We start from the raw sequence: 25,659 nt of genomic DNA on the forward strand, positions 1-25,659 counted from the left end.
TTACATTTAAAACTATGATAATCTAAACAAAGAGTGAAATAAACAAAGACATATTAAACTATATCAAAGAAATAGAACAGTATTTAAAATGTGAAAATTATTCTTAAAATATTATTATTCTTTAAAATCATCTATTTTAAAAACATGATTTAATTGTGTGTATTTAGGATACATAAAATGTTAGCTATAATTAATTAGCTATTAATTAGCTATTAATTAACTATTAATTAGCTATTAATTAGCCTTAGCACAACAAAGGCATTTTATTTAAAAGACATTAAATAAGTCATTTCCATCAGCTTAATTTCCAGCACAGAATTCTATTAAACACAATACAGAATTTGAGATGTGCTGGAAATGAATTTTCATGACTTGAGTGACATAAATCTCTTGTGATGCATGAACACTGTTGGACATCGTTAGAAGACAACTAGTGAGAGTGTGAACACATTTTTTTAACCAGACTTTACTTTCTAGAAGTCCACAGTTATAAAAGTGCCTGAAGTTGAAGAAACAGACACTTAGATTTGTGCACATTTCTTGTCTGTCAATGAAATCTGTTTGCAGACTGTATTAATTCTGACACCTGCTGGTTTCTGTGTTTGTCCCTTTCAGGATCAGTATAAGTTCTGTTATGAAGTGGCACTGGAATACTTGAATTCTGGGTAAATTGTGTGGAAGCTGCTCCCCCTGATTATTAACCGCTGACCTCCCCCAAATCCCTGGACACTAAAACACCTGAATGTTTGAAACTGGAGCGGAGAGTTCTGGAGGAGAGCTGCTGAAACCACCATATCCGAGATGCTCGATTCTGTTTTTCCGGAGTGGACGAGACTCTTGCACTGCCCAGATAAACTCTGTGTTTCCCGCACTCATCTCTTTGCCTCTGTGTGCTCATATCAACAAGACTTCAGTATTCGTCTGTCACAAGTTTTCAGCGCAGTCATCTTTTCATCCGCTTGTGTCTTTTTTTCTCAAACGTCATTTTTTGCCCTTTTAATCCTCATCGTATGATCACGTCACATCTGTGTGGAATGCGCCGTCACGTGGATGTGTTTATTTTATATCATCGCTTTTAAATGTTTGTTTTTTGTACTTCTATTAATTCTTGGCATGTACAGTGAAATCATACGTGGCAGTAAGAGCGCAGATATTAACGTGTTTTGTCGTCATCTCTGTGGTCGCTACAAGATTGAAAAACTGCTGAAATAAATTACCCACATGCTGAAATGTCCTGTCAGAGACCCAAAGCTTGTACCTGTGATCTTTTTGTTTATATTGTAAATAGCTGAAGTTCACCAGATAATTTATTCATTGGACTTTTTTTTTTTTTTTTTGTGAATCACACTGAGTGACAATCATGTGTTAATTTGGTCATTATTATCATAAGGACTCGGCAAATAATGGTGACCAGATTGTATTGTTAACTTTTTATTTATCTGGTATGAAAAAGAAAATGAAACTTAAAACGTATAAATACATATCTATATCTGCCAATGTGTCGTTCATGTGTCTTTTGTGCTCTTCAGAATGTGTCAGTTATTTAAAGGGAACATCATTTATTTCGATATTTAAAAGAAAGTTTGTACAGTTTTATAACTTCAGTGCATCGTTACATAGCTGATTGGATAATATGAGTTCAAACTCGTTGTAAAATGCTGATAAACACACCTTTCAGAGTATGTACTAAATTTGATGAAAAAGTGTGAGTAACAAAAGCAGGTGTGAGTGCATACATCATCTACAATGTTGGCATTGTCCTATGACTCATATGTTTTTTTGGTTTTTTTATCCCCTTTTCTCCCAATTGGAATGCCCAATTCCCACTACTTAGTAGGTCCTCGTGGTGGCGCGGTTACTCGCCTCAATCCGGGTGGTGGAGGACGAATCTGAGACCGTCAATCCGCGCATCTTATCACGTGACTCGTTGTGCATGACACCGCGGAGACTCACAGCATGTGGAGGCTCATGCTACTCTCCACGATCCACACACAACTCACCACACGCCCCATTGAGAGCGAGAACCACTAATCATGACCACGAGGAGGTTACCTCATGTGACTCTACCCTCCCTAGCAACCGGGCCAATTTGGTTGCTTAGGAGACCTGGCTGTTGTCACTCAGCACACCCTGGATTTGAACTCACGACTTCAGGGGTGGTAGTCAGCATCAATACTCGCTGAGATACCCAGGCCCCCTTGACTCGTATGTGTTGACGTTTAAGACACTAGTAAAAAAAAAAAGCAAATTATTTTACCAAATGTTGAAAACAGGTCGAATTTATCCACAAAAAACACCTTCTCTGGCATTATGGGATTAAGTATCCACTGCTTGCATGCTTTAGTATTTCAGAAGATGCAGTATAAGATGATTATTGATTGATTGTTCCACCTTATCATGACAAAACTGAGTTTTCTGGTATCCTACTAATTTGATATAATGCATGTGTGTGCGCTGTAGCATGAATTACAGAATAAAGGGAATACGGGTTAAAACCATTTCACGACATTGAATTTCGTCACATTGGCTGTGCTGCCTCATCTTTTTTTTGTGGCTTTAGCTCATTTGTTTATTTGTATTTTTTACAGAAAGACATTTAGAAACAAGACCAGAAATTTCTGCTTTGATTTCATTTGAACATAAGACAGAAAGAGCCTTTAAGTCCACATTGCACATGATCTCTGTGCAGAAAGAATTCATTCAATGTGTTCAGAATAGCATACTACCATACTAGTATTCTTACTGTTTCTGCAGTATGTAGTAAATATGTTGTGCAAGGTATGCATACTGGATGACCTACTACATATAAGTATACAACAGAGCTATGTGTGAAATGCTGAATCCCACAATGCAATGTGCTCAACCTCCAGAGGTAATATTAACGATGATTCATAACCATTAATTTCTTGTTCTTGTCTTATTATTTGATTGGCCTACCAATAGTTGAAGGGATAGTTCACCCATAAATTAAAGTTCTGGCATCATTTACTCACCCTGTATGACTCTCTTTCCTTTGCAGAACACAAAAGGAGATGTTAGGCAGTATGTTGGTTCTCAGTCACCATTCATCTTCATTGTAAAATGCAACCAAAGTGAATGGTGACTGAGAATTAACATACTGCCATCTCCTTTTGTTTTCCATGGAAGAAAGTTCTAGAAGTTTAGGAAAAAAGATGAAGGTGAGTATATGATGACAGAATTTTGGGGTAAACTGTCTCTTTATTGGGAGTGTCAGGTTACTCTCTAATGTCTTGTAGACAGCTCTCTCATCACAGGCCAGCTTGCACTTCCAGCTGGTTTCCAGGAGATCGCAGCAAAGCTTGTACGGGTGACGAAAATGTAAAAAATAGTGGATCTGTAAATTGGATTTCTTTACAGCAGTGATTCTAGACTGGTGGGTCTCAGGTCAATTCTGATAGGGTTGCAGACAGCAGAAAAACAATGTTAAATGCAAATAATTGAATACTACTAACTATGTAATTGCAAAATAAATAAACTTAATGTGTTTTGGCCAATGTAAAATATGTGTTCTGAAACAAAACCAGTCATGAAGCACTTTTACAGAACATATAGTCTAATGCAGGCATCTTTTGTAAGATTAATGACTTCATCCTGAATTAACTGTAGAAGTGCACATAGATGAATTGAACATTCCTTTAAAATCAAACTTTGAAAGGTATTAATATTACTGAATAGGCTGAACAATATGCTAAATTAGTTATATAGGCTGAATAGGAAAGTTGACAATTATATAAATGTATAAACATCAACAGAAGTGTCAATCTAAAAAATAAAGGTTATTTACACTAGCTTATCTCATCAAGAATCTTTATTTTATTTATTTATTTATTTATTTATTTATTTTTTGCTGTATTGGTTCTTAAGTTGACTATATGGTTCTTTGGATATTAAAAGGGTTTCTGATGCAATATTATAGGTGAAAAAATAAAATAAACAGTAAATAGATAGTTTCAGAATAACTAGATTATAAATGTTTCTTTGTGGAACTTTGAAAAAGTTATTCTGTGGTGTCAAACTGTAGATCCATATTTGGTTGCAGTTGAACTCCCTGTGTTTTTTGAGGTTGTGTAAATCTTTATTTAATTTTCAAGAATGAGGAAATGTCATGCAACCTCACAGATACATTTGCACCAAAACAGAGTACTGACTGCGTATTATTAGATGTTTATAAGCCTATTTATTTTGCTGTCCTTCCTAACAAGGCATGGTTATATGGTTAATGGCATTTTATTACTTTCTTACAGCATTTTTTCCCACCCGTTGTCTGCGACCTTATCATAACAGATCTGCAATCCATTTTTGGATTGCAACCCACCAGTTGAAAACCACTGATCTAAACCTGTGAGTTTAGTGTAAACACATCTTGCCCTCAAACTGACCGTGTTTAAAGCATGTTAAAAGCTGCTATGGGAGAAATCATTGTTGAGTAAAAGAGGATGTCGATATTTCTAGGGATCTGTGCCGATACTTCTTGTGGACTGCCTCTTACAGAGATGTGCCTCAGCATTGTTTTAGTTATTGGCCAGTACTGACGGGGCAAGTGGGCAGATGGAGACAGGGATAGGGCATTTGAAAGATCAGCTGCATGAGGGCTGGTTTGAGAATCCACATGTGCTGATTCACAGGATGGCAGACAGAGTCAATTAAATAAGAGATTCAATGGAACAGCAAGATTTAGAGGCTTAATCTATAAGCATTTGGCTCAAACTAATCTGTTAATGGGTTTGAGCATTACATGTCCAATGCCTTCAGAGTTAAGTAACTAATGATACCATCTCCCACTGACAACTTATTCATGTAATTAGACCGAAGAGCACTTAGAACAGTTATTTGCCATTTAACAAGTCATTATTGTGAATGTGAAATTATTTTTAAAGTCAACATAAAACAGAGTTCGCAACCCATTTTATTTCCGTAATCTGGTGTATTTCCAAATGAAACAGAATATTCAAGACAAAATGTCAGATGAGTTGGGACTGTAGCGACTGAAAACAGATTGGATTGTGAAAAGTGGCAATTCATACCAAAGTGGAGCTACAGTAGGTGTTTGGAGAGAAGAGGTCCTTCGTTATTTGGCTGATGAAGGCTTTAGTTGGCAATTAATTTAATGTCTATGTATTCCATTTTAAGAGAGTGAAGTAGATCCTTTGACCAAGATGATGCAGGCAACAGTCAGTGAGGTGCATCGCAGTTCGAATGGAAGCTTGTGACCGGTCATTTCGGTGAGGTCCATCCCGAGTCCAACGTTTAGGCAGTGGCACAGGAAGTATCCCATGTCTTACGGTTGCAGTCGACAGCAGATCATCCTCAGTGGAGTCCATCGTAGTAGACTGAAGTAATGTCTGGCCGGCACAGACTGCAGTTAGTAGTCATCACTCAGCAACACGTAGGAGCCAAATAGTAAAGGATCTACCTCCTTTTGTGGATTCTGATATTCTCTGTATTGTTAACAGGCCGGAATTTTGTGATCGTAGTGAAAGTGATGAATGATAGAAGGTCACTTAAGCACTGCAGAGCTAGACCATTCAAAGCTTTGTACGTAGTTAACAGAATTTTTTAATTAATATGAAACTTAACAGGTAGCCAATGTAACGATGATAAAATGGGGCTAATATGATCATATTTCTTGGTTCTAGTCAGCACTCTGGCAGCTGCATTTTGAACCAGTTCAAGTTTATTTATTGATCTTGCAGGACATCCTCTCAGTAATGCATTACAATAATCTAGTCTTGAGGTCATGAATGCATGAATTAGTTTTTGGGCATCAGCAACATGTGAGAGCATGTGTCGTAACATAGCAATATTTCTGAGGTGGAAGAATGCTGTTCTACAAACATTGGAAATGTGATTTTCAAAGGACAGATTGCTTTCAAGATATTCACTGCTAGCATGGATAAAGCACAGTTACACCAGCATAACACCCCGCAACACTAAGACTAACACTAACACTAATTTCTCTCTTTGAGTGCAAATAGCTGCGTTGTGTTACACCTAGTGCAAATAGTCACTACAGAAACGACATATTATTATAATCACAAAACTGGGGTTTTCTTGCCCGATTGAATGCTTCTGACCCCAACTTAACTTCAATCTTTTCCTGGCAAGCGTTCATTGTTTTAAAATAGAGGAAATATTTTTATATTGAGGTCATTTTATGTTTTGCACTGGACAATAATATGATGACCCAGAATCTTACACAGCATAAATTCTAACCTAAAATCTTGATGTCATAATACTCAGTCATTTTACTGCATGTATCGTTTTAAAGATAAACATGGTAACATGGCAGTTTGTGGGCAAGCTCAGAATATCAGGGTGTATTGACAACATTAACCCTTAAACAGGCAATGTGTACCACAAGATACATACTCTTTAGTTTCTTATAGGGGGTATGAGAAAGAGTTTCTCACCCAGTCATGTTCTCATTTGTCATAGTTGGGTGTGTTTTGAGTGTGTGGGTCACATGACTTGGTTCAAATTTTCTGTGATAAGTAAGCAGGACATGCTGACTTTGTGATAATTAATTATATATTAATCGTACTTCAGTAAAAAAAAAAACTGCTAATATTAATTGTGAACATTGTCTTAAGATGCGGAAGAAGAAAATGAAGTCATGTGTTGTTCATGCTGTTATTTAACACATTTTGAAATGTGTGAATCCCTGAGATACATTGCCAGACTGAGTGAAGAAAACGGGTTAATCCACAACATTGCACATACACATTTATTACACTTACACATGTCATACATGCAACCTTAAAGATAAACTTTTCTCAGTATTGTTACACACAAACACACTCACACAGACACACTCAAACTCACTCTCACACACTTACACACAACTACACACTCATACACAAACACACACTCACACAGACAAACATACACTCTCTCTCACACACACATACTATGTTTTTATATCATTGTGGGGACTCTCCATAGACTTCCATGTATTTTAGGGTTTTTATAGAGATCTAACAATAATTTCTATCCCCTAACCCTAACTCCACCCCTAAACCTAACCCTCACAGAAACCTTTTTGCATTTTTACATTTTCAAAAAACCATCATTTAGTATGTTTATTTAGTATATTTCTTAATACTTAGGTCACTTTTTCAAAACTCTTTACACAGTAAGATCTAAAAGCACTAGAAGAGAAATGCAGCTGTGATCAGATGAAAAGAGCAAGTCATTAGTAACTCTGATAAGTGCAGTCTCTGTACTGTGATGGGGCCTAAATCCTCACTGAAATTGTTCATATACAGGTGCATCTCAAAAAATTCGAATATGGTGACATGCCAATCAGCTAATCAACTCAAAACACCTGCAAAGGTTTCCTGAGCCTTCAAAATGGTCTCTCAGTTTGGTTCACTAGGCTACACAATCATGGGGAAGACTGCTGATCTGACAGTTGTCCAGAAGACAATCATTGACACCCTTCACAAGGAGGGTAAGCCACAAACATTCATTGCCAAAGAAGCTGGCTGTTCACAGAGTGCTGTATCCAAGCATGTTAACAGAAAGTTGAGTGGAAGGAAAAAGTGTGGAAGAAAAAGATGCACAATCAACCGAGAGCTGCAGCCTTATGAGGATTGTCAAGCAAAATCGATTCAAGAATTTGGGTGAACTTCACAAGGAATGGACTGAGGCTGGGGTCAAGGCATCAAGAGCCACCACACACAGACATGTCAAGGAATTTGGCTGCAGTTGTCGTATTCCTCTTGTTAAGCCACTCCTGAACCACAGACAACGTCAGAGGCGTCTTACCTGGGCTAAGGAGAAGAAGAACTGGACTGTTGCCCAGTGGTCCAAAGTCCTCTTTTCAGATGAGAGCAAGTTTTGTATTTCATTTGGAAACCAAGGTCCTAGAGTCTGGAGGAAGGGTGGAGAAGCTCATAGCCCAAGTTGCTTGAAGTCCAGTGTTAAGTTTCCACAGTCTGTGATGATTTGGGGTGCAATGTCATCTGCTGGTGTTGGTCCATTGTGTTTTTTGAAAACCAAAGTCACTGCACCCGTTTACCAAGAAATTTTGGAGCTCTTCATGCTTCCTTCTGCTGACCAGCTTTTTAAAGATGCTGATTTCATTTTCCAGCAGGATTTGGCACCTGCCCACACTGCCAAAAGCACCAAAAGTTGGTTAAATGACCATGGTGTTGGTGTGCTTGACTGGCCAGCAAACTCACCAGACCTGAACCCCATAGAGAATCTATGGGATATTGTCAAGAGGAAAATGAGAAACAAGAGACCAAAAAATGTAGATGAGCTGAAGGCCACTGTCAAAGAAACCTGGGCTTCCATACCACCTCAGCAGTGCCACAAACTGATCACCTCCATGCCACGCCGAATTGAGGCAGTAATTAAAGCAAAAGGAGCCCCTACCAAGTATTGAGTACATATACAGTAAATGAACATACTTTCCAGAAGGCCAACAATTCACTAAAAATGTTTTTTTTATTGGTCTTATGATGTATTCTAATTTTTTGAGATAGTGAATTGGTGGGTTTTTGTTAAATGTGAGCCAAAATCATCACAGTTAAAAGAACCAAAGACTTAAACTACTTCAGTCTGTGTGCATTGAATTTATTTAATACACGAGTTTCACAATTTGAGTTGAATTACTGAAATAAATGAACTTTTCCACGACATTCTAATTTATTGAGATGCACCTGTATACCATTTCTCTGTAGAAATGAAGATAGTTGGGAGGACACTACCTTTTCTAGTATTTTTGACATAAACGGGAGATTTGAAATCGGTCTGTATTTAGCCAGTTCTCCAGGATCAAGCTGTGGCTTCTTAATAAGCGGTTTGATAACTGCCAGTTTAAAGTTTCTTAAAACCGTCCAGAGGCTGTAAGAAAATAAAAGTTTCATTGAAAGCTGAAATTCTTGGCATCGAAATGATGGCATGAGTAGCGCAGAATAAACCTTTATTAACATTTCTTTAAAAGATAAGCAATGAAACTATTATTTTAAAACTTGATTAATATCTCATTTTAATGATATTAAAATAGATAAATAATTAATAAATGAAACAATTAATAATGAATGTTTATGAGGACATAAACCACATAACAGAGAAGACCCCTTTAGACCAGTGTAAAGTTCTTAAAAACATCATGTATTTTGACATTTTTATGAAAAGGCACATTTTGTTCAGGTCATGTGGTGTAACACTGAGAAGATTTGAATTTATTTTACTTTAAAAAGCATGATATTTGTATTTAAATATATTAATTTTTTTTCTTTCTTTTTTTTACCTTAAAATTATTTTTATTTATATATATATATATATATATATATATATATATATATATATATATATATATATATATATATGATTAAGCTGTGTACACCAGGGCGGTTCTGGGGTCAGTGATACGCTGTGGATACATAAGGCCATCCTTTGATTAAATATTGAAATATTATACACTTTAATAAGAGTTTACAAAGCAAGGCTGGTTTATTTCCTAATATCTATGTACAATACAAAGCCATAAGCACATAAGACCATAATGGCTCTCTATACAGTGCATCCGGAAAGTATTCACAGCGCTTCACTTTTTCCACATTTTGTTATGTTACAGCCTTATTCCAAAATGGATTAAATTCATTATTTTCCTCAAAATTCTACAAACAATACCCCATAATGACAACGTGAAAGAAGTTTGTTTGAAATCTTTGCAAATTTATTAAAAAGAAAAAGAATAAAATCACATGTACATAAGTATTCACAGCCTTTGCCATGACACTCAAAATTGAGCTCAGGTGCATCCTGTTTCCACTGATCATCCTTGAGATGTTTCTACAACTTGATTGGAGTCCACCTGTGGTAAATTCAGTTGATTGGACATGATTTGGAAAGGCACACACCTGTCTATATAAGGTCCCACAGTTAACAGTGCATGTCAGAGCACAAACCAAGCCATGAAGTCCAAGGAATTGTCTGTAGACCTCCGAGACAGGATTGTATCGAGGCACAGATCTGGGGAAGGGTACAGAAACATTCCTGCAGCATTGAAGGTCCCAATGAGCACAGTGGCCTCCATCATCCGTAAATGGAAGAAGTTTGGAACCACCAGGACTCTTCCTAGAGCTGGCCGCCCGGCCAAACTGAGCAATCGGGGGAGAAGGGCCTTAGTCAGGGAGGTGACAAAGAACCCGATGGTCACTCTGACAGAGCTCCAGCATTTCTCTGTGGAGAGAGGAGAACCTTCCAGAAGAACAACCATCTCTGCAGCACTCCACCAATCAGGCCTGTATGGTAGAGTGGCCAGACGGAAGCCACTCCTCAGTAAAAGGCACATGACAGCCCGCCTGGAGTTTGCCAAAAGCCACCTGAAGGACTCTCAGACCATGAGAAACAAAGATTGAACTCTTTGGCCTGAATGGCAAGCGTCATGTCTGGAGGAAACCAGGCACCGCTCATCACCTGACCAATACCATCCCTACAGTGAAGCATGGTGGTGGCAGCATCATGCTGTGGGGATGTTTTTCAGCAGCAGGAACTGGGAGACTAGTCAGGATCGAGGGAAAGATGAATGCAGCAATGTACAGAGACATCCTTGATGAAAACCTGCTCCAGAGTGCTCTGGACCTCAGACTGGGGTGAAGGTTCATCTTCCAACAGGACAATGACCCTAAGCACACAGCCAAGATAACAAAGGAGTGGCTCCAGGACAACTCTGTGAATGTCCTTGAGTGGCCCAGCCAGAGCCCAGACTTGAACCCGATTGAACATCTCTGGAGAGATCTGAAAATGGCTGTGCACCGACACTCCTCATCCAACCTGATGGAGCTTGAGAGGTCCTGCAAAGAAGAATGGGAGAAACTGCCCAAAAATAGGTGTGCCAAGCTTGTAGCATCATACTCAAAAAGACTTGAGGCTGTAATTGGTGCCAAAGGTGCTTCAACAAAGTATTGAGCAAAGGCTGTGAATACTTATGTACATGTGATTTTTTTTTTTTTATAAATTTGCAAAGATTTCAAACAAACTTCTTTCACGTTGTCATTATGGGGTATTGTTTATAGAATTTTGAGGAAAATTATGAATTTAATCCATTTTGGAATAAGGCTGTAACATAGGTTAGGTCGGTGTAGCTAGTCTTTCTAAAAATAAATTGTTGAATTTATGAATACAATAGGAGCCAAAACACTTTAAAACATTATTTATTACAATACTGTTTCAATACACAAGTATAAAATATTTAACCTAAAAGGTTAGCCTATTTTATATGACACTTTCATTTTTGTCAAAATACCTCAGTTAATGTAACTATAAAATCATAATACATTTTAGTAAGGGAGGGTGATTACGTGCAAAGCATTCTAAAGGACTTTTGTTGAATTCCTAGATCAATTTGGTAAAGAGAGAAATTTTTCCCATCACCATAATATTAATGTGGACAAATGTGAATAAATATATAGCTGCAATCAGCGATTAACGGGGTTCACACCTTTAAGGTCCTTTAAGTACATATGTAACAGATATTAAGTATTAATTAGATAGTCTGTTTGCAACTAAAACAATGATAAAGTGCCTTAATTGTCAGAAACATCAGGTTAGGTAGCACAGAGATATGGTATTTTTTATTTAAAAAATATGTATATATATTTTCTCCCCTTTTTCTCCCAATTTGGAATGCCCAACTAAGTCCTCGTGGTGGCGTAGTGACTCGCCTCAATCCGGGTGGCGGAGGACGAATCTCAGTTGCCTCCGCGTCTGAGACCATCAGTCTGCGCATCTTATCACGTGACTTGTTGAGCGCGTTACCGTGGAGACGTAGCGCGTGTGGAGGCTTCACGCTATTCTCCACGGCATCCACGCACAACTCACCACACGCCCCACTGAGAGCGAGAACCACATTATAGCAACCACGAGGAGGTTTCCCCATGTGACTCTACCCTCCCTAGCAACTGGGCCAATTTGGTTGCTTAGGAGACCTGGCTGGAGTCACTCAGCACGTCCTGGATTCAAACTCACGACTCCAGGTGTGACAGTCAGCGTCAATACTCACTGAGCTACCCAGGACTCTGTTATTGTCTTATTTTTAGTCCTTATGAACAAAATTAAAAATTACAAAGATAACAAATATTTATATTTGTCATACTATCCATGAAACCACAAAATAGACATAGTATGTATTTAATGTGCATCAGCATCCAAATTTGCTAAATCATTTTCATACTAAAGTATACTGTATGGTGTTCACAATAAAGGCAGTAGTTTTGGGCACAGTGTGAGTTTATTTCAATGTATTTCATTCTTATAAGTAGCATCAGTTGTGTTTTTATTAATCTTGTGCATTCTACATTTTTCTGAAATCTTTCAGTATTGGATGTAATTTGGTATATCCTGTCAAAGAGCACAGGGCATGTTCAGCGTGCAGTCTCGGGATGCGTATAAGTTCCTGGAGACCAGTCCGTCTTCACTTTCATCAGCTGAATGGAATGAGCAGTACAACTCTATCATGGAGAAGCTGAACAAGAGAAGTCCTGAAACCCCTCGTGTGCAGGAACCAAACACAGCTGCCATTACTCAATAATATACAGATGCTTCATTTCACACTTCAGAGGTGATTAGATTTCTTCACAGCAGTGATCCTCGACCGGTGGGTCTCAGGTCTGATCTGATAGGGTCATGGACAGTAGGGAAATTAAGATTGCTAAATGCACATAATAAAATGCCACTAAACATATAATCATGCATAGTTAGGACAGCAAAATAAATACACTTCCCATGTTGACGTCAAAGACTCATCAAATTAGACAGATGTCACCATGGACAGGTTGTGTGACATGAACTCATCCTCAAAAACCAGCAACAAAACTACACAAAGATGAAAGAAAATACAGCACATATTTTGTGGTGCTTTAATCGTACAGTACAAGTTCAATTCAACAAAAAAATTATTTAGCGAGCTAGATGTTAGAGATGTTATTTCTATTTGTTTTGTTTTGACTTTATTGTCTGTTCAGATTTCCTGGACAGAAATTCATCTTTGACACTGGCATATAGACAATACTGTACATCCACTTACATACCACATAATAAACACATAGAACACACATTTGTCCCCATTAAAAACATACATAAAACTAGTAAATACAATACAGTATATATATATATATATATATATATATATATATATATATGTACACTATATTGCCAAAAGTATTCGCTCACCCATCCAAATAATTGAATTCAGGTGTTCCAATCACTTCCATGGCCACAGGTGTATAAAATGAAGCACCTAGGCATGCAGACTGCTTCTACAAACATTTGTGAAAGAATGGGCCGCTCTCAGGAGCTCAGTGAATTCCAGCGTGGTACTGTGATAGGATGCCACCTGTGCAACAAGTCCAGTCGTGAAATTTCCTCGCTACTAAATATTCCACAGTCAACTGTCAGTGGTATTATAACAAAGTTGAAGCGATTGGGAATGACAGCAACTCAGCCACGAAGTGGTAGGCCACGTAAAATGACAGAGCGGGGTCAGCGGATGCTGAGGCGCATAGTGCGCAGATGTCGCCAACTTTCTGCAGAGTCAATCGCTACAGACCTCCAAAGTTCATGTGGCCTTCAGATTAGCTCAAGAACAGTGCGTAGAGAGCTTCATGGAATGGGTTTCCATGGCCGAGCAGCTGCATCCAAGCCATACATCACCAAGTGCAATGCAAAGCGTCGGATGCAGTGGTGTAAAGCACGCCGCCACTGGACTCTAGAGCAGTGGAGACGCGTTCTCTGGAGTGACAAATCACGCTTCTCCATCTGGCAATCTGATGGACGAGTCTGGGTTTGGCGGTTGCCAGGAGAACGGTACTTGTCTGACTGCATTGTGCCAACTGTGAAGTTTGGTGGAGGGGGGATTATGGTGTGGGGTTGTTTTTCAGGAGCTGGGCTTGGCCCTTTAGTTCCAGTGAAAGGAACTCTGAGTGCTTCAGCATACCAAGAGATTTTGGACAATTCCATGCTCCCAACTTTGTGGGAACAGTTTGGGGATGGTCCCTTCCTGTTCCAACATGACTGCGCACCAGTGCACAAAGCAAGGTCCATAAAGACATGGATGAGCGAGTTTGGTGTGGAAGAACTTGACTGGCCTGCACAGAGTCCTGACCTCAACCCGATAGAGCACCTTTGGGATGAATTAGAGCGAAGACTGCGAGCCAGGCCTTCTCATCCAACATCAGTGTCTGACCTCACAAATGCGCTTCTGGAAGAATGGTCAAAAATTCCCATAAACACACTCCTAAACATTGTGGAAAGCCTTCCCAGAAGAGTTGAAGCTGTTATAGCTGCAAAGGGTGGGCCGACATCATATTAAACCCTATGGATTAAGAATGGGATGTCACTTAAGTTCATATGCATCTAAAGGCAGATGAGCGAATACTTTTGGCAATATAGTGTATATGCATATATACACACGCACATATATACTCACATATGCATACACACACCTAACCATATAAATATAGAGTACCTTAATTAAGAATTTGGTTTAAAACAGTCACCGCCAATGGAACAAATGATATTTTATATATGTTCTTTTTAGCCAGCGGTATACGCAGCCTGCGCCCAGAAGGGAGGGCCTCAAAGCAGGAATGGAGTGGATGGGTCTGGTCTGAATATACTGCAATTACCTTTTTTTCCATAAAATATGAAAACAGCTCTTGCAATGTACTCTATTTCTGGCCTGTGATCTTATTTGCTTCGTTAATTACTCGTATTAATTTATTTTTCTGTCTCATTGTTAAATTGCCATACCATGAAACAATGTTAAAATACTTTCGATCATCGATCTATAAACAATGGTTAAGACCCTCCTATCGATACTAAAATGTCTTAATTTCGTGAGTAGACCTTTTCTTATGTATATGATCCACATTTTCCTGGAATGTGAATTTGTCATCAATGATTGTACCTAAATATTTAAAATTTGAAACTTGCTCTACCTTTACACCTTTTATAATAACTTGTTCATATGAAATGCCAGCTGTACATGTCCTATTTTGATTCAGCAAAATTCTTTGTCTTCTCAATGTTCAGTTGTAGATGACTGTTATCAAACCATTGTACAAGACTTTTAATATACTCAAAATAAGTTGAACTATTCATGTCCGTTTGGCAAGAAATTAAAGCCAAGTCATCAGCATATTTGATTAAAGTGAGATCGTCCCTGTTACACTGAACTTCATTCATATAAACAGAAAAAAGCAGAGGTGATAATACACATCCCTGTGGTAACCCTGAACTTAAAAAGCACCTATGATGGTTTTTAAACGTGCCTAATTTTATTTAAAGGTCTCATACAATAGATTTACATGCATTCAAGGTCAAAAAACACTTTAATTTGCTCATAATTTAAATTGCAGCATTACCTTTTTCCCCCAGTGTCTCAAACGACTCGTTCTAAAAGATTCATTCTAAACTCCTCCTTTCAGAGAGCATACTCTGCTCTGATTGGTCAGATGTCCCAGTCTGTTGTGATTGGTCTACCGCTTAGTGGAGTGTTTGAGGGCGGGTCAAAGCTGTTCGTGAGCAGCCAATGAAGACCAGAGGCGGGTTTTTTGTTACCAAATTACGTAGGTTAGTACAGGAAGTAAGTCTGGAATTACTAACGACTCGTTTCAGGTGTTCAGAATCGGTTCTTTCTTTTGGGAGTCAATAACTCCATTTGTCCTGCACTTTGATTTTTGAAACTCTGCAGACTTTTTTACGTTCACAAACAGCTATATAACACACTACATGAAAGGTATTATTTGAAAAACCATAATAGGTGCTCTTTAAGAATATACAATCAGATGAGTCTCTGTTAACACAGACGTATTGAGGCCTGTTTCTTAAAAATTTCTCAATCCATAAAATTAATCAACTACTTACACATAAATCTTGCAATCTTTCTTTTATAATTTGCAGTTGTACAGTATTACATGCTGATGTGAAATCCATAAAAAGAGTTCTGACATGAGCATTCGTTTTATCTAAATGGTGCTGGGCCTTATGTAATAATATGCTCCGATTGGGCATATAAGCAAATTGTAATGGATCTACAGAGCCATTCATTTGTGCTAACAGTTCTTTACATAATATACGCTCCATGCACTTGCACAGAACAGCTGTAAGAGCAATTGGGCGAAGGTCTTTAAAAGCTCTGGCCTGAGGTGTTTTAGGTACTGGAATAACAGTAGTGTTTTTCCATGCTACTGGTACAAAACCATCATCTAAAAAGACCTGAAACAGCCTAGTACATACATGCCCAAGTTGTTCCACACACTCTTTTAGATCAATGCCCTTAAGGCCATCTGGACCAGTAGCCTTATTTGGTTTAATTCTACAGAGCACTTTGGTAACCTCCCCTTCCTCTATTCTCAAAGGTTCAGATTCTGTCAGAGTATCATTATTCACAACACCTGCAATAATGTCAAATCATGAATAAATAACATTTAAATTATTTACAAAGATTTGGGGGTCATCATCAAACAGTTGTACCCGTTTCTGTTGTCTCCCCTCCATGCATCTCTGACATTACCGGTTTTAAATTCCTTCTCAACTTTCCCTTTATACTGTTTTTGCGCCTCCTTTATCTTACGTTTAACTTCTTGATATAGCTCTTTTACCTTGTGTGTCTCATTCCTTAAAAAAGCCATTCTCTTCTTATTTAAAGATTGTTTAAGATCTTTATTAATCCAGGGTTTGATGTTAGAACCACCGTCTCTGCACAAATATTAATGTAACTGGTAATCGTGTCATTCAACGACTTGTGATCACTGCAGCAATTAAAATCATTAAAAAACAAATCCCGATCGGTGCTCTCAAATCAGTCTCTGAGGTTTTCAGTTGAGTCTTTATTCCATGACTGAACCTGCAGGACGACAGGTTTAGTCCTTTTTAACATCTGTCTATATTTTGGAAGGAGATGGATGACGTTATGGTCTGAACGTCCTAGTGGTGGGTGTAACCTTGGTACATAAGCACCATCCACATTACCAAAACATTTGTCTAAGGTTTTGCCCAGTCTCATCGGACAAGTTATATACTGTTCCAGATTCGGCAAAAACGCGGATATTTCACAGTTGTTAAAATCTCCAAGAAGAAACACTGGATCATCCGCTGAGTTGCGCAACGCCATGTTGTAGCTGGCAGCAAGTGCAAAATCTATAAATCTATCTTAAATTGTTTTTAATTTGTTGTTGTGATGGTGTATTGAAAATATACAAGATATCAACAGAATTTAAAGGGGTCAAGGTTTGGCTGGTTAGTATAGTTCAGTTAATCATGATACTCCATCTGGACTTGTGGCATCTTTTCAACTAAATTTAAATTTTCTTTACATTGTGATTTTGTGTGTAATTGTAAATTTACACTTATAACCATTACTATAATACTTTATACCATTAATAAAAATTGGTAGAAGTGTGTGTGTGTGTGTGTGTGTGTGTGTGTGAGTGTGTGAGTGAGTGTGTGTGCGTGTTTGTTTGTTTGTTTGTGTGTGTCTCACACATGTTGGTTTATCTATCATTATGAGGACTCTCCATAGACATAATGATTTTTATACTGTACAAACTATAGATTCTATCCCCTAACCCTAACCCTACCCCTAAACCTAACCCTCACAAAAAACTTTCTGCATTTTTACATTTTCAATGTGTGTGTGTGTGTGAGTGTGTGAGTGTGTGTGTCTCTGTGTGTGTGTGTGTGAGTGAGTGTGTGTGTGAGTGTGTGTGTCTGTGTGTGTGTGTGTGTGTGTGTGTGTGTGTGTGTGTGTGTGTGTTTCTGTCTGTGTGTATGAGTGGTCAGTGAGTGTGTGTGTGTGTGTGTGTGTTTCTGTCTGTGTGTGTGAGTAGTCAGTGAGTGTGTGTGAGTGTGTGTCTGTGTCTGTGTGTGTGTGTGTGTGTGTGTGTGTGTCTGTGTGTGTGTGTGTGTGTGTGTGTGTGTGTGTGTGTGTGTGTGTGTGTGTGAGTGAGTGAGTGAGTGTGTGTGTGTGTGTGTGTGTCTCTGTGTGAGTGGTCAGTGAGTGAGTGTGTGTGTGTGTGTGTGTCTCTGTGTGAGTAGTCAGTGTGTGTGTGTGAGTGAGTGAGTGAGTGTGTGTGTGTGTGTGTGTCTCTGTGTGAGTAGTCAGTGAGTGTGTGTGAGTGTGTGTCTGTGTCTGTGTGTGTGTGTGTGTGTCTCTGTGTGTGTGTATGTGTGTGTGTGTGTGTGTGTGTGTGAGTGAGTGAGTGAGTGTGTGTGTGTGTGTGTGTGTCTCTGTGTGAGTGGTCAGTGAGTGAGTGTGTGTGTGTGTGTGTGTGTGTGTGTGTGTAAGTGAGTGTGTGTGTGTGTGAGTGTGTGTGTTTCTGTCTGTGTGTGTGAGTGGTCAGTGAGTGTGTGTGTGTGTGTGTGTGTGTGTGTGTGTGTGTGTGTCTCTGTGTGTGTCTGTCTCTGTGTGTGTGTGAGTGGTCAGTGAGTGTGTGTGTGTGTGTGAGGGTTAGGTTTAGGGGTAGGGTTAGGGTTAAGGGATAGAATCTATAGTTTGTACAGTATAAAAATCATTATGTCTATGGAGAGTCCTCATAATGATAGCTGCACCAACATGTGTGAGACACACACACAAACAAACAAACAAACACACACACACACACACACACACAAACAAACACACACACACACTCTCTCACACACACACACACACACACTTTATCTCCTGTCAGTGTCACTCACACACACACACTCACACTCACTCACACACTCACACACACACACTCTCTCTCTCTCTCTCTCTCTCTCACACATACACACACACACACACACTTTATCTCCTGTCAGTGTCACTCACACAACACCAGAAACATTCAGTCATCAACACAATCTCTGACCTAGCTGAGTTGAGTAAACTATCACTGTTTCACAACTAGTTTAAACTTGTGATCTGTGACTCCTGAAGTGTCTGAAGCATGTAAAGATTTATGTATGTTATCTGAGCGTTCACAGTTTGACACAGATCTTGATTAATGGCATGTTTACTTTAGAAACAGTATTTTTAATTCTTTGTCTTATTCAGATTTCTGAAGCACTGAAGGATCTTTTTTAAAATTTCTTTCCAAATTGTATTTTATTTACTATATGGTATATTATTAAATCTTTTACTATTATTGTTATTATTATTATTTTATGGTAAAGGCATCATTATGCTGACTGGAAGGGTTTTGCAGTCATGTGTTTTTGGAATCGTTCTAAAGCCGCTGCTCAGATCTTTACTGTCTGTAATATTGGACCTCTACATGATTTGTGATAGTTTAGATCGGTATGAGTTATTAATGTCATGGATGAGAATTATTAAAGGAATATTCCTGGTTCAGTACAAGTTCAGCTCAATCAACATCATTTGTGGCATGAACCTGGAATATTCTTTAATGGGATTCTGGAGTCTTGTGACAGTGTTGTTGATGCTGCAATTCAAACAGACCTTTACAATAAAGATACCGGTTATGTAAAACTGGCTTAAATATATCCATAATGTTATGCAAACAACTGCATTAATATTAAATCATCAGTGTGTACATTACAGATGGTTTACACTGACTTACAGTGTTACAGTAATATGAGCTGTAGTCTCTACTGCCCTCTACTGGTCAACTGCATGAATTACATCCAGCTCTGAGTCACATGGTCCAAATGTACAGCAGAATAAAGAGCTGAAATGTCTTTTGAATAGTTGACTGACATTTTTTATTCATTAATTAATTTATCTGTTCAATATACGGATACATGTGTAAAATAAATTGCATAGTGTTGACTGAACATGCATTACTGAAATATACATTACAGATATAGAGTCTCTGACTGCTGCCCTCTGCTGGTCAGTTTTCAGTCAGATTTTTCCTGGAGGTCTCACATGAGAACATCTTTCAGTAATCATCAGGGGTGGAAAGAGTACTGAAAAATAATACTCAAGTAAAAGTATTGTTACTTCTTAAAAAATGTAGCTTGAGTAGAGTACCTGGCCTAAAAACTACTCAAGTAAGATTAAAAGAGTAGCTCATTTAAAAGTACTCATGAGTAGTGAGTAATGAGTACTGAGTTGTGAAAGCTATGTCCCTTTATAATAAAAACTCAGTGCTGCAGTTGAAAAATGTAGCACACATACCGTAATTTACATTCCCTTTTATGGCTGTTTGCCAGAAAGAATAAGAAATATAAGTATATTATAGTAGTGTGTTTGTGATTGACAACTTTTAAAATACGTCACTTATCTATGATACTGTAAACACTACATGAATCTGATGGAAAAAATAAAAATAAAAGGGTGACATGATTACAGAAATGAAAAGATGAAAAAGTTATTTTCGATATCGTAATGTATGAAACTATTACATTAAAATCAGTTTATGTGTAATGTCTAGATGTCCCTTAATATCGACAGAGTTACTGTTGTGCATAAAACATGTTCAAAACAATGCAAGGAATGCAAAAAAATAAAAAATAAATAAAACACTAAAAAAGCAGGGTCACTTGCTGCGCCATGTCCCGCACAATAGAGGGGGTAGAGCAGTTGTTTGGTACAGGAGCCACATTGGGCTTTAAAGGAATAATTCACACAAAAATGAAAATTCTCTCATCAATTACTCATCCTCATGCTGTCCCAGATGTGTATGACTTTTTTCAGTATCAGCTCTTTTGGTCCATACAATACAAGTGAATGGGTGCCAACATTTTGAAGCTCCAAAAATCACATAAATCAGCATTAAAGTAGCCTAATCCATGTGACTCCAGTGGTTTAATCCATGTCTTCAGAAGAGATATGATAGGTGTGGGTGAGAAACAGATCAATATTTAAGTCCATTTGTACTATAAATTCTCCTCCCTGCTCAGTCAATCTCCACTTTAACTTTCACTTTCTTCTTTTGTTTTTGGTGATTCACATTCTTCATGCATATCGCCATCTACTGGGCAGGGAGAAGAATTTCTAGCAAAAATGGACTTAAATATTGATCTTTTTCTCACTCACACCTATCAAATCACTTCTGAAGACATGGATTAAACCACTGGAGTCGTATGGATTACTTTTATGCTGCCTTTATGTGCTTTTTGGAGCTTCAATATTTTGGCATCCATTCACTTGCATTGTATGGACCTACAGAGCTGAAATATTCTTCTAAAAATCTTCATTTGTGTTCAACAGAAGAAAGAAAGTCATACACATCTGGGATGACATGAGGATGAGTAAATGATGAGAGAACTTTAATTTTTGAGTGAACTATTTTTTAAGCAACACATGGGGGGCCACATTGTCCTCCTTCTGAGTTCCACATTTAGTTCTTGTATCTTTTAAGCCCAGCAATAGTTGTTTTCTCATTCTAATGCATGATGCACAATTTTCTGAAGTTTGTGACTGGTGGAATGTTCTGCCTGAAGTAATGCTCTTTGGTTGATACTTTTCTATCTTTATAAAGGCTAAGCATAATAATAAATGATTTTATCATCTCTACTTTCCTGGTCATTTATTATACAAATTAACACAATCTCTACATCAGGGGTCGGTGTTATTAAAAAACTAACAATATTATTAAAAATGTCAGTGTTTTATTCTATTACATTAATACTTTTAAAGAGTGGTTTTCTCGTTTCCTTGTTATAGTTTTTTTGATTAATAGCCTTTATATGAAATAGTGTACTAGACAGTGCTCAATTCGGTTACATGTACACTTCAAACATGCGTCCAAGATTTTGATGCAAATACTCTTTTTGTCCCACTGTTGACGTTCACTTTAGACCAAACCGACTGTGTTTCCATTAATGCCTCATCAAGATGGGCATTGGCAGAATTATAAAGTGTATTTGACCATTTTGTCGCGTGCCCGCATTAGTGCTCTCCGAGCACACGTGCATGTAAAGCGCAGCGCACAAACATAAGCCGTCTGTCAATCAAACAGCACGCGGCTACAGACGGTAGGAAATAAAAAGTCAATCTTTTATATTTTATCTAGATCAATCAACCAGTGGTGCTCTTGCTATCGCGAATGATGTAATGAACACCCCTGTTCTAGACGTAGAATATAGGCTAAGTATAGAAAATTACTCAAAAGTTTATCATCGATATCGAGGACATCTTTTCTTCTTTTGTTTTTTTCAGATAAACATCAAGATTGTTTTATCGCCCAGCCCTATTGATAACATTGCCTTAATCTCTCACATCAACTCAATAATCTCAGTGATAGATAGTTCAATTACAGGCTACATTATAGACACAGAATCTAGCAAGCAGAAATATGAAATTTACCTCGATATGTTTCTTAAAATTAGAGGCAGGATTAATGCTGTTATCTGGTTTGAGCAAGTTAAACTCACATGACACAATCAAGCAATTTGCCTTTTTCACTGCGAAAATCCCTTTCAGGTGCGGCCGTGATGTTCAGGTGTTGAAATGTGTCTGAGGCATCCTCCATATCCATAACATTTCTACAGCTGCCATTCATGGAGTGGTGGTGGCGTAGTGGACTAAAGCACTGAACTGGTAAGCAGAAGGTTGCTGGTTCAATCCCCACAGCCACCACCATTGTGTCCTTGAGCAAGGCACTTAACTCCAGGTTGCTCCAGGGGGATTGTCCTGTAATAAGGGCACTGTAAGTTGCTTTGGATAAAAGCGTCTGCCAAATGCATAAATGTAAGTTGTGTGATTTGATGGGAGTCACGAGACTCTCCCTAGCCAATCATGTTGATGGATAAAAATAAAATCAGGACAAGGAAGTAGTGAACACAGACGGTGGGAAAATAGTGCATTAAAAGTACAGTTACAGGACTTAAAATGTACTCAAGTAAAAGTATACCATTTTTAAACTACTTAAAGTACAATTCCTGGGAAAAACTACTTAATTACAGTAACGTGAGTATTTGTAATTCATTACTTTACAGCCCTGGTAATAATGGCTGCATTTATTTATTTATTTATTTATTTTCTCAGAACTAATTCGACTTTTCTGATTGATTTCTGCTCGATAACTTTAAACGAACTGGTGTTGTGGTGATTGTTAGAGGATGTATGATGTCAGTTGTCCTCAAGTTCACACAGGTGGAGTTCTGCACATTCACAAGAAACACACTGACAAACACAGTCTCTTCATTTTACACACAACATCTATTGTGTTAACATTTCAAAATCTTCTTTTTTATGATTTGCTTGGTGTGCTTGTGCTATCTTTCAAATGAATGACACTAGCTTGAATGATTGCGTGTTTGACACCTGTTCTGCTCTTCCAGTAGAGGGCCGTGTTGCGCATGCGCACTCATATGAGCTGCTGTCACCGCGACTGTCGGGTGTCTCAGGCTGCGTGCGGGTAAGAAATAATCATTAATATAAGCTCGTGCTCTTGCTGTTTTATTTCACTAGCATCATAAAGTACATTGTTTGATATATCTCTCATATATGTCGTGTAAAGCGCAATAAAGTTGCCGTTATATGTGTGTTTAAGGTGTGTGTTTGTTAAAGATGATGGCTGTTCGGCTAATCGCTGTGTTTGTGCTGTTTAAACGCATTAAAGATGAAAACATGAAGCTCACAGGAGTGTGAATATGTGTTTGTGAGAGTTGTGAGGCGGTGTGTTTGATGTGTATTCAGCTGTGTGTGTGAATGTTACAATGTTTCTCGATTGTTTCACTCTGTGATGTGATGACGCGCGCGCCAGTGAGTGTTACATTTATAACTCTTGTTCTGCAAGATCTCTCTTATTCTCATCATATCTATCTATCTCTGTCTGTCTGTCTCACATCTGTCTGTCTACTCTGGCCTGCTGTCTGTCTGTCTATATTCATATTCACATGTATTTATTTGTTTGTGTTGTGAAGTCGCCATTTTCCTAAACTCATTGTGTGTGTGGGTGTGTTTGTGTGTGTAGTGTGTGTGTTTTTGTGAGGTTGTGTTTGTGTTTATGTGCGTGTGTGTGTGTGTTTGTTTGTATGCATGTATGTATGTGTGTGTGTTGTATGTGTAGTGTGTTTGTGTGTGTGTTTTTGTGAGGGTGTGTTTGTGTTTATGTGCGTGCGTGTGTGTGTGTGTGTTTGTTTGTATGCATGTATGTATGTGTGTGTGTTGTATGTGTAGTGTGTTTGTGTGTGTTAGAGCCCGACCAATATGGGATTTTTGAGACTGATACCGATTTTAGAGGGGGGAAATTCACCAATTACTGATATGGTGGCCGATAAAGTTAATTTGTGAGCTGGAATGAAAACAGTCCTTTTCTATGTGGATTTTGCACTGATATGACTATGCAAAGGTACTCGGAATGCTGCTTTCTTAAATATTTTTATCAAAGAACATTTGACGTTATTATTATAATACATTGTCAACAAATTCTAGAAATGAACACTGAGAAAATAAAGAATAAATAAAAATAAAATAAATAGCTAAATAAACATCAGTACTACTGTTTAGTATCAGTCAAATGCTGACTATTTTAATACTGCCAGTCAGTTAGGGGCAGATTGTTAAAAACAAGAAGCATTTACACCTGCTGAGTCAAGAGATAAACAGCGGCAGCGGTGTTATGCCATATTCTGCTATAGTTCAGGGGAAACTTTCAACGGTGGAAAACCAGACTTTTAAATATTACATTTTATAAATGCAACGACTGGAATTGTTCGTTTGAACGGGGTACCAAACTGTGAATCCTGAACAAAACAGTTTGGTGAATACATGTTTATACATTAGCTTCCACTCAGCTGACAACAATGAAAGTAGCTACGTGATTAGCTAGTTAGCTATAAGCTCGTTGTCACGGAGAGTAAAAGACGGACTTTATTTACTTTCCAGCATTGCGTCTCACCAACTAGGTAACAACATAGCGTGAAATCAACACTCAACAGACACAATCCACCACCGCACCGTTGTCTGATGAGCTGCAAAAAGATGTTCTGATGTTTATCTTTCGATCTGTTACATTACTGACAGCACTGACAAACTATAGCTGACTAACAGCAAACAAACATGAGTGACATGGTTGTCAGGGTTAACGTTATATTAGTTATATTGAAAAGGGAAAATGATGGGGTCATTGTTTATTAACATTTCAGTATGTATTTCACAAACTAGTTAACAACTTACCGAAAAGACACCGCTGAACTCCGCCCTGTCTGCAGAGCCACCGTCAGTTCAGCTCTATAAACAATGGAGTCGGAGCGCGCTCTGCTGGACAAACTACGCTATGACACCAATTCTAAAGCATTGTTTTCTGCATTATGTTCTGAAAAAAAGTTTTCATATAGGTAAAATATACGCCGATACCAATATATCGATCGGGCACTAGTGTGTGTGTGCGTTCGCGTGTGCGCGCGTGTAGTGTGTGTGTGTGCGTGCGTGTGTGCGCGCGCATAGTGTGTGTGTAGTGTGTGTGTGTGTGTGTGTGTGTGTGTAGTGTGTCTTTCACAGTATTCAGTCTTTAATTCATATTGAAATGGAGGACAGTAATATAAAACGCTTAACTCGAGGGATTACTGTAAACTGTCCTTTAACATCAGTCATTTTGTGCTGGTGCACCTGTTGAACTCAATGTTTCCTACATGGACATATTTCACATTGGACTCCCAAATTGTTTAATGTACAGAAGTAAACACCAATATCTTTAAAACCAAACATTGATGTATTACTATTTCCACAAATCGCATAACAAT

The 25,659-nt window shown here is 38.2% G+C and overlaps 2 protein-coding genes across 15 annotated transcripts in view; both read left to right on the forward strand.

Moving 5' to 3' along the window:
* Window positions 1-2,513, forward strand: part of LOC127434615 (receptor-type tyrosine-protein phosphatase mu-like) — a 316,778-nt gene extending 314,265 nt beyond the window's left edge. For 7 of the 10 annotated variants that reach the window (XM_051687462.1, XM_051687458.1, XM_051687459.1 and 4 more), the window contains one exon: window positions 616-2,512. In XM_051687462.1, coding sequence (XP_051543422.1) covers window positions 616-669 — 54 coding nt within the window. In that variant the 3' untranslated portion in view covers window positions 670-2,512. Of the gene's footprint in view, window positions 1-615 lie in introns of all 10 variants that reach the window. The other 3 variants (XM_051687456.1, XM_051687457.1, XM_051687461.1) reach the window with 1 other exon arrangement.
* A 20,755-nt stretch (window positions 2,514-23,268) lies between these two features.
* The window catches only part of LOC127434618 (lethal(3)malignant brain tumor-like protein 4), a 104,829-nt gene continuing 102,438 nt past the window's right edge, over window positions 23,269-25,659 (forward strand). For all 5 annotated transcript variants that reach the window (XR_007896066.1, XM_051687474.1, XM_051687475.1 and 2 more), the window contains exon 1: window positions 23,269-23,330. The gene's annotated coding sequence lies outside the window, so the exon portion shown is untranslated. The remainder of the gene's footprint in view (window positions 23,331-25,659) is intronic.

Source organism: Myxocyprinus asiaticus, chromosome 44 (assembly GCF_019703515.2).
Source record: "Myxocyprinus asiaticus isolate MX2 ecotype Aquarium Trade chromosome 44, UBuf_Myxa_2, whole genome shotgun sequence".
Taxonomy (NCBI): Eukaryota; Metazoa; Chordata; class Actinopteri; order Cypriniformes; family Catostomidae; genus Myxocyprinus; species Myxocyprinus asiaticus.